The following is a 10,094-nucleotide window of genomic DNA, read 5'->3' as shown; positions in this document are numbered from 1 at the left end:
GGGCCGGCCCTGGAGGGTCTCGGCCAGCTGCCCACTCTGCTGGCAGGTACAGTAGCCGTGACTGGAGGACGGTCAGTGGGAGGGGGTCAGAGGGACGGAGCTTCCTTATTTTTAACTAAGGAAAGCGCACTTCAGTGGTTGAGTCGGAAGATGAGCAGGAAATGAAGGGAAAAGTCTGTTTTTAAAGCGAGGGGTTGGTTTCCCCCACATTGTTGTCTAGTCGCTCAGTCGTGTCCAACCCTTTTGCGACCCCATGGATTGCAGCCCACCAGGCTCCTCTGTCCGTGGGATCTCCCAGGCAAGAATACTGGAGTGGGTTGCCATTTCCTTCTCGAGGGCATTCCCGACCCAGGGATTGAACCCGCGTCTCCTGCACTGGGCAGGCCGGTTCTTCGCCACTGAGCCAGCAGGGAAGCCCTGCATCCCCCATAGGTTGGAGGCAGTTATGGAGGATTCTCGAAGAAGGTACCTGCTTGAGGGATGGGGGAGGTGAGAGGTGGCAGGAAATCTGAGCCCAGAGCCTCAGAGGGTGTCCTTTCAGCTAGATTCCTCTCCTCCCACCTCCTCACAGGCCCCTCCCCAGAATGGGCCCCAGGAACAAGGCTACGCCCCTCTTGTGGACCCCCTTCCTGAGGCCCCTGCTGCCCATGTCAGAGCTACCTGGAGCGCCTGCCCCCTTTTCACGGCTGGGTCAGCCCAGGCCTCCTGGACTGTGTTGGGAGTTCAGGGCTCGCTGGGATCGCCTCTTACTCCTGTGTCCCCTCCAGCTGGGTGCGGGGGCTTAGTGCTGTCTTCACAGATAAAGCAGGCCTCACTCTTCCTCCTTATCTGCCCTGGGCCCCTCTCTGATGATGGTGACATCAAAAAGAAGGTGGCAGGGAGTATGCAGGTCACAGGGGCAGGTCTGTGGAGGTCAAGGGTAGAGATACTGCCTTTAGAACTGTCTGGAAGGGGCTGCTGGGCAACCCCATCCGGGCAGGCTCAGGTGGCTGGGAGCAGGGACTCGTTGACTGGCGTAAGGGGAGGTCCCCAAAGTTGTGGCCTGGGGTTGGTGGGGCGCCCTCGGGATGGCAGGCGGCGGTTGATTTGGAGAAGTGCTGGTTTCAAACACTGACCCCCCCTCACTGGAACTGCTCACTGGTTTACTGCACTCATATGCTTGGTGAATCTAAGACCAGGACAAAGTTTTTCACAACCACAGTGCTCCCTCTGTGTTCTGCTAGAGGGAGGAGTCATTTGGGGAGCCCTGACCTGGCCAGTCGCCCTGCGTGGCCGACGCTGGAGATGAGGCCAGGACTCAGTGAACAGTGGGGGTCGGCTGCCCATTCTCCCATGCCTGGCCTCACCCGGCCTCTGCACCCGGCCTCTGCACGGCTCGTAACTAACACAGCCCTGTCGGAGCCAATCGGTGCAGCCAGGTTTTCGGTTTCAAATTATCCCCCGCTTGGGCCAGCATGCTTGGAGTTTTAGGCATGACTGGGGACTGGACGTTGAGCCAGACTATGCCGGGGCGGGGAGCAGGGCGGGAACTGAGGGTCAAAGCTGTGCTCAGCAGCTGCACTGACCGCAGCAACAAAATCCACGGCGTGTGCAACTGACGGCTGCAGGAAGTGGCCAGATTACCCGAGGCCATGACTGCGCTCCTCGTCTTGGCCCAGCCATCTACCTGCCACCCCCACCAGCTGGCAAACTTGGGGATATAGTGAAGGACAGAGGAGACCCCATGGACTGGTCTGCCGCCTCGTGGGGGCTTCCTGGCTCTGCTCGCTGCAGTGGGGATTGGAGTCACACAGCCCCCTGTGGCCTTAAAGGAGTTTCTTTTTAAATCCGTTTTCTGTAGTTCCTAAGTGTAATGAGTATATAGTACATGTATAATCAGAAAAAAACAGAAATAGTTCTTTTCAAAATCGGATAAGAGGTGAAGTAAGCACATCAAAAAACCCTCCATGATTCCCACGGTTCTAACTCAGTGGTCGGTGGCTGGTTTATTGTAATGCGTTAGAATGAACTATGCTCAGCAGGAGGCACTGCACCGGGAGGCATGGCTCATGGCTCTTTCGTCCGTCTGTGGTACTTGTTTGGGTCTCCTGTGGCTGCTGTAAATAACAAACTGCCAGTAACTTGGGCTGAAACCGGCAGAAATGTCTTCTCTGACAGTTCTGGAGGCCGGAAGCCTGAAACCCAGGTCTTCGCAAGGCCCGGGTCCCTCCAGAGACTACAGGGGAGGAGCGGTTCTTGTCCTTCCAGCTTCTGGGGCTGCCGGCCTTTCGTGGCTTGTGGCTGCTTCCCTCTGATTTTCAAGGCCAGCATCTTCACCTCTCTGATTGCTCTGTCTGAGCATCCCCTTCTGTGGTGTGTGTGTGTGTGTGTGTGTGTGTGTGTGTGTGTGTGTGTGAGAGAGAGCTCTCCCTCTGCCCCCTTCTTGAATACATATGATGGCCTTTAGGACCCCCCTCCCCACCAGTGATTCAGAATAGTCTCCCATCTCAAGATCCTTCACTTAATTGCACCTGAAATGACCCTTTCTGCTAACAAGTTCCCATGTACAGGTTCAGGGGATTAGGTTATGAGATCTTGGGTGGCGGTGGCGGGGGGGCATTATTCAGCCTACACGGAGCCCCAAAGCTGCCCGAAACACCTCTCCTCACTGTGCAGGTGGCCGGCTTTGGAGCTGTCCTCCAGACTCTGCTGGGAGTTGTGATTTGGTGTCTCCCAGAAGGTGTCGCCCCCCCCCCCCACGTCCAAGAAAACGCCCTCGCCGCTTTGTTCTTGCTGTTAGACTCTTGTGACCCCATGGACACACCAGGCTCCTCTGTCCTTCACTGTCTCCCCGAGTTTGCTCAAATTCGTGTCCATTGAGTCGGTGATGCCATCGAACCGTCTCATCCTCTGTCACCCTCTTCTCCTTCCCTCGATACCTTGGAAACTGCATTTGGAGTCCTGCCCTGGGCAGAGGGGGCCATCCGACAGAGAATGGCGTGTGGCCCTCTTCTGCTGACACGTCGCTCATGTGGCCGTGGGGCAGAGACCTCAAGCTGAGAGGGCACCTGGGGGAGGGGCCAGCAGATAATCAGACTGAGTGCAGCGCCTTGCTGTGGGAACCACAGCAAAGCAAAGAAAGGCAGTTTCATCTAAAGAGGGAAGCACTCTTCAAACCCGCCCCGTGAGGCCAGACAGCAGGGCTCATTCGGTGTGGCTGTATGCCCTCCCTTTTCCAAGAGAAGAGGAAACCCTGCAGTTCTTGGTGAAATTGCCCAAGTGTTCAACATTGGCACAGATACAACAATTTCTTTAGGCAGGGTCAGGCAGGCAAACACAGCCTGTTTCTGTGTCCCTTGGGCGGAGGGCTGTCAGTTTGAACCCTTGAAGGGAATGAAACTTAAAGAGCAGAGGAGATGCCCTCAGCCCCAGCGCCCCCCACCCCCCACACACCAACCCCCAGCCCTCACTCTGACCACGCGCTGCCCTTCCCCACTGCCCCTGAGTTGCCAGGTGAGCAGCCCCCAAGACCCAGCAACAGCTGAGCCCCTAGCCAGGCCAGGCTCCTGTCCCCTCCTCCCAGAGAGGCGCTGAGTCTGGGGAAGCTGTGGTGAGGAACTGCGCGCCCTCCCAGGGGACGGCTGGAGACTCACTGACTCACGAGCCAGGGGTAGGAATCTTCCAGGAAGTCTCCTTCCCGCGCTCCCCTCTCGGCCGGGGTGGGACACCGGGGCATCTGCAGGGGGGCACTTCTCCGGCTCATCCCCGGCAGGTGTTCCTGAACCTTCCCCGTGGCAGCCAGCTTGGGGCGCGACCACCTCTCCTTCCGGCCAGGCCGGGGGTTGGGGCGCACGCGGAGGCGGAGGGGAGCCCAGGCGGGCAAGCAGGCAGGAACCAGGCTTTGCAAAGGCTCAAACCAGAGGAAATCGCAGCATCGCGGCCCGGGGGCCGGAATGAAAGACTCTGCGAGTCGCCAGGAATTTGACTCTGTGAGCTGGTTTCCAAGAGGCTAAGTTAAGCTTCTCCAAGTGGATATTAAAAAGGAGCAGCCAGACAAGAAGCCCCGGGCGGAGGGGCTGGAGGGGGTGGAGAGAAGGCGCCGGAAGCCACTCGCCGCCGCACCTCGGGAGCCACCGCACAAAGCCCTCGCCGCCGGTCCTCGGACGGAGGACCCCGGGACCGCGGGAGCCTTTCAAGGTCCACTCTGGCCCGCACTCCGCCTCTTCTTTTTATTTCTCTCCTTCGCTCGCTTTCCCCTCCCCGTTCCAAGAGACAATGCTACTTCAGTTTGGAGCACAAACATATGATCAGCACATGGAAATGTGGTAATTTGGATGCATTCGTGATCGCAGCAGATTGAAGAAATTAGACCAGACAAAGAGTGTTTCTGGAGGAGGAGGAGGAGGAGGAGGCAGAAAGAGGGAGGGCGACGGGGTGAGAAAGGGGAGGACGTCTCTGGAAAGGGGGACGCTGGGACTCCCGCCTGCTGCTAAATATATCCGTAATGATGGAGAGAGACCGGATCACAGGTAGGCAAGGGGCCCTCCTCCCCGCCCCGCGCTGCCCCTTCCCCTTAACTGGAAACTTTCTTCATGCTTCGGGACATAAGCACCCAGGGGTCACTTTGGCTCATTTTTCCGGGCATATTTTCCTCTCTACTGTTCTGAGGTCCTAGGACATAATGTTCCATAATGTTCCAAAAGCGAAGCTTCGCTAAGTCTGGCTTTTATTTAAACTCGGCTCTCCCTTCCCTCACTATTTCTCTTTCATTTCCCAACGTGCCACTTTTGCAGCTGAAGGCGGCTGTGAATGCTGAGACTGTGGGCGCTGAAGTCCAGGAAAGGATCGGGTTGGGGGGACCCAATTCTGGCGCTGGGGTCTCGTCCGGCGGCACCGGGGCGCCGCTTGTGGTTTGTTTGTCCACCGTGTGGTTTGTTTGTCCACTGCTCGCCAAAGTCTTCAATGCTGCCTTGGTCTCTTCCCTGAAATAGCATTTTGGTGCCTTCCTGGGAGTTGATTACAGGGCTGGGAGCTCGCAGTGCCCAGACAAGATGTGCAGATGTGTGTGTGTGTGTGTGTATGCACACACACCGTGGACAGAACTCCTCCTATTCTGCCAGAAGCTTGGGGGAGTTGACCAAGGTGACCCCCAGTTGCGGGGGTTGGCGTCATCTGGGTCCTGTCCTCACCTTGGCACAGTGAACAGGGAGGAGGGTAGCGATGAGCATCCCTGTCTGGATGGGACGTTTCAGGACAGAGAGACCAGATCTGTGGGCTCTGCTTAGATTCTGGGGTAGAATCACTGATTAGCACATCTGACTGTCATGGTGGGGCAAGGCGTGAGGGCAGACGCCTGGTCCTTGCATTGGAGGGGGCTTCCAGGTCCCTGGATTGGTACCCGCACTGCACACAGCATGTGTTTTGAGTTACATTTTGAGTTAAGGGGTCAAGTTGGTAGCCCCGCACCGACTGGGCTCAGCCCCATCGGGACTGGGCAAGAACCAACAAGGGGAGAGAAAAGAGGCTGCCACTCCTAAGTCACCCCGGTTAGAAGCCCCTGTTTCCCAGGTGGACCTCCTGAGATCCTTCTCCCAGGCGTGTGTCCTGGGTCAGCATCTGACGTCATCAGGAGTAATTCCCATTCATTCCCCAGCCTGCTGCTTGCGGCACACCCCTTGAGCCAGATGCTGGGGTGCACTGTGCAGGCTGAGACATCTTGGGCATCAGCGTCCAGGCTGCAGGTGCTCTGAGCTGGCCCCTGGGTGTCTTCACAGGTGTCATTGGACTGGTCTGTTGTTTGTCACTGTGTGTGTTGTGGGGGGAAGGGGTGGACTCCTCAAGAAGCTGTAGGGGAGGAAGGCACATCTCCATGGCTCCTCTGAAGGTGGCCCCTTGCCTGCTGCTCCAGGGGCTGACCAGATCCCAGTGTGGTGTCAGGGTGGATGGGGCACCCACAGGCAGGGGAGCTGCTGATGGGCGGTGGGTGTGCGTGCATATCCATGCCACTGGGCAGGCATCAACGGGCACCGCGACCAACCACGGGAGCTGGGGTGGCCCTGGAGACTGCCAGAAGGCACGGCTGGTGAAACCGCAGCTCACGTGAGTTTGAGCTCAGTGATGTGGGCCGGCAGGGGTGAACGGGGCGGGAGCCGGGGTTCCCTGCTCTCAGTCTCGGCAGGGGCTGCTGGGTGCAGGACTTGGGAAGATGGTCACTCTGCTGGCCTGGTTGGCAGGGGCCTCCCACCCAGCCTTCACTTTCACGGATGACCAAGCCAAGGCCCAGCTGGGTGACAGACAGGCGGCCAGAGAGCCAGAGCACAAGGGCTGGGAAGGGGTCTCTGGGGAGTCAGAAGTGGTGGCAACGTCTTGGAACCTCCCAGGCTGAGCAAGCTCCAGGAGCTTTTTCAGGAACTGAATAAACAGTCAGCTCTGAGCCTTTATAGCCTCGCCGAGCACCACGCCCTCGTGATGAGAAGTGGAGGGGGGGGGGCCTTCCCCCGGGCTACGCCTGAGGAAAAGTTGGGACTTCCTATGAAATCCTCATTTAGATGCATTTTCATCCAAAGATTGGTGGCTCAGACGGTAAAGCGTCTGCCTGCAATGCGGAGACCCGGGTTTGATTCCTGGTTGGGAAGATTTCCTGGAGAAGGAAATGGCAATCCACTCCAGCACTCTTGCCTGGAAAATCCCATGGACAGAGGAGCCTGATAGGCTACAGTCCATGGGGTCGCAAAGAGTCGGACATGACTGAGCGACTTCACTTTCACTTTTTTACGTTCATCCAAAGATACTTATTTCTTTCAAAGCTTGCGTTAGAAACCTGGTTCCAGAAAAGGCAGGTCCCCAAGCTGTCTCCCCCAAGTTCCTCAAATTTGGTCGGACCTTGACCTTAGTCTTTAATTGTAACTCAGAGCTTCAGAGGCCCCCGGGGAAGCTAGCTCTACCCTGCTCCTTGCTGGGATCTCGAGCAAGTTGCTCTGCAGCCCTAGGCTCCATTTCCTAATCTGTAAAGTGGGGGAGACGGAGCAGCAGGGGCCCCAGGCCTTGCCCCCCCACCACCAGTGGCCTCTGAGCTGATTCTGGGGGTCCCTGTCTCCTGCGGGGCTGCCACTCACAGTCCCTGCCCCTCTTGGACCCCATTAGGCAGTTGAGGTAGCTGCCTCCCTCCCCAGCGGGCACACTGAGTAGGGGTGAGGCTGGAGTCACGATGCCCAGCGTGTGTGGATGGAGGCCTGTCTGGCCAGACGCCCTACCCGCCAATTTCCAGAAGTGGCTGTTCCTGCTTATGGCCCGCTGGGCTGGCATTTAAGGAGGGTCTGGCTGGCTCTTGGCCACTGCCCAGCAGCCGTCCAGGAGGGGTTGGTGGGGAAGGGGCTTGGGGCAGGTGGGGGCTGCCTCAGGAGACCCGAGGTCTCCCTGCTCCGTCTCCTGGGAGCACCAACTCCTGCCTAGTTTGGGCCCCGGGGGCCCCGGGTCCTCTGTGGCAGCCACGCCACCTCCATCCCCCTTGAGGCTGAGGCTGTGCCCTGGGAAGATGCCGGAGGGCTTGTCAGCAGGCCGGGATGAGTCACCGAGCAGTGACTGGCCGCTGAGACACAGGCCGCTCCTTCCAGCCAAGGGTCGGCATTTTTTTCCTTGTTCTGGACTGGCTTTGTGGCTTTTACAAATCAAGCAGTTTTATCTCGTTCCAAGCGCTAGTGTTTCAGCAGGGAGAATCTCCAGGAAGGGAACTTTCCACTGGGGCGGGGTGGGGGTTGGGGGGGCAGTGACTTAGCTCAGCTGGGCCTCGGGGAGGCTGGGAATGGCCGCGTGGTGAGCTGTCGGCAGAGAATGTAGATGTTTCTCCGCTTGGTCATGGAGGCTGGTCTGGGGGGCAGGGAGGGCCGGGTCACGTTGTCACTGGATGTCTGTCCCAGGCTCACCAGGGAGGACAGAGCTGGTTCTCTAACTTGCTCAAGGGGTCCTGTGTCACGGCCGTGGGGCGGGCAGGGGGCTGGACAGTCCCCCATCATTTGAAGCATGCTTTGGGCCTCACTCTGATGGCCCCTTTTGTCCCTGGGTTTCTGGGCAGTTCATATGCTTGACTCACTGTGGTCATCAGTGTTCTGGACCTGCATTGCCAGAGCTTGATTTTCCTCGTCTCCAGGATGAGAAGCTTGGCCTGAGGCCCGCCTGGTCCTCTTCCTCCTGCAGCTCTGATTGACCTGGGCCTTGGTTTCCTAGGGCTTCCCTGATAGCTCAGATGGTAAAGAATCCGCCTGCAATGCAGGTTACCCCAGTTCAATTCCTAGATCAGAAAGATCTGCTGGAGAAGGGATAGGCTATCCTCTCCAGTATTCTTGGGCTTCACTGGTGGTTCAGCTGGTAAAGAATCTGCAATGCGGGAGACCTGGGTTCGATCCCTAGGTTGGGAGGATACCCTGGAGAAGGGAAAGGCAACCCACTCCAGTATCCAGTAGTGGTATCCAGTACCACTTGGTTTCCTAGGGCTGATGTAACCAAGTACCACTGCCTGGGGAGCTTGCAGCGACAGCAATGGGCCCTCTCCCAGCCCTGGAGGCCAGAAGCCCGAAGTTGACGTGTCGGAGGGTTGGCTCCTTCAGGGTGCCCTGCGACAGCATCCTCTCCGTGAGCCTCCTGGCCTCTGGCGGTGGACGGTGCACCTTGGCGTCCTTGGCTGCTGGGTGCTCACTCCAGTCTTTGTCTCTGTTTTCACAGGGCCTTCTTGTGTGTCTCAGGTCTCCCTCTGCTTCTCTCTTTATAGGGACACTCGTTCCTGGATTTAGGGCCCACTCCAGTAATCCACTGAAACTTCCCAGATGGCTCGGTGGTAAAGAATCCGCCTGCCAGTGCAGGAGATGCAAGAGATGCGGGGTTGATCCCTGGGAAAAGGTCATTTCCTTCCTGGAGGAGGAAATGACAACCCATTCCAGTGTTCTTGCTAGGAAATCCCATGGGCAGAGGAGCCTGGCAGACTGTACTCCGTGGGGTCGCAGAGGCTGACAGGACTGAGGGACTGAGCACGCACATAATCCAGCATGACCAAAACTCCAGATCCTTATCCTAATGACGTCAGCAAGACCCTTTTCTCCACATAGCACCATGTCCACAGATTCCAGGCGAACATGAGTTTTGAGGAGGCCACCATTCAACCCACTCCAGTTCTCATGCGTCCTGGATGCACAGGATAATTCCATATCCTAAGATCCCTCGAAGTCCCCGAGTCTGGCTGCAAGCCTTTGCCATTGGGTCCCCTACCCCAGCTGTGGTGTGGGAAGCCCAGCCCCGGGAGAATTCCAGAAGCCTGCCTGCCCCGCTTCCAGGCACCTGCCTGCTGGGAGCTGCTTGTGTCCCCTGCCGGTGGGGTGAGGCCTGGGGCAGGCTCTGGGGACAGAATGGACCTAGGACAGAGTGGATACCTGGGTCAGCCTGCCTGATAAGGTCACCTTCGCCTGGTGCTTTGTAATTTTTTTTTAATTTGCGCACCAAATAGGTCTGTCCAAAACCTTTCCTGATTAGAGGATTTATTTCAATGTAAAGTCCTACTAAGGCATGGCATGACCGTCACATTGTTATATAATAAAGAGCCGCCTTCAATAACAGTATAGTGTGAGATTGGGACTGACCCTTTGCGTGTTCACTGTAGTCTTTCTGAACTGGAAGGACCTCGGGTGCCCAGGGCTCTGGACTCATTTAAAACAAATCGTGGTAAAATGTGCATAACATAAAATGTACCTTTTTAAAAAAGGTTTATTATAGTTGGTTTACAATGTTGTATTAGTTTCCGGTGTACAGCAAGGTGAATCAGTTATACATATAGGAAAGGAAAGGAAAGTGAAGTCACTCCAGGGGATCTTCCCGACCCAGGGATCGAACCCAGGTCTCCCGCATTGCAGACAGACGCTTTACTGTCTGAGCCACCAGGGAAGTCCCATACCTATAATCTACTCTTTTTTAGATTCTTTTCCCAAATAGGTCATTACAGAGTAATTTTTAAAATAATATTTATTTTAGTTAATTTGGCTGCTCTAAGTCTTAGTCGCAGCATGTGGGACCTTTCGTCTTCATTGTGACATTCGGGATTTTTAGTTACATCATGTGGGATCTAGCTCCCT

General features: G+C 56.7%; 1 protein-coding gene across 1 annotated transcript in view; it reads left to right on the top strand.

Annotated features, from left to right (window-relative positions):
* The first annotated feature begins 4,441 nt into the window (after window positions 1-4,441).
* The window catches only part of SEPTIN9 (septin 9), a 149,736-nt gene continuing 144,083 nt past the window's right edge, over window positions 4,442-10,094 (top strand). Inside the window, exon 1 of the mRNA XM_068978564.1 lies at window positions 4,442-4,508. Coding sequence (XP_068834665.1) covers window positions 4,484-4,508 — 25 coding nt within the window. The 5' untranslated portion in view covers window positions 4,442-4,483. The remainder of the gene's footprint in view (window positions 4,509-10,094) is intronic.

The sequence above is a fragment of the Capricornis sumatraensis genome, chromosome 8 (genome assembly GCF_032405125.1).
Source record: "Capricornis sumatraensis isolate serow.1 chromosome 8, serow.2, whole genome shotgun sequence".
Lineage (NCBI taxonomy): Eukaryota > Metazoa > Chordata > Mammalia > Artiodactyla > Bovidae > Capricornis > Capricornis sumatraensis.
This window is presented reverse-complemented; position numbering and strand designations above follow the sequence as displayed.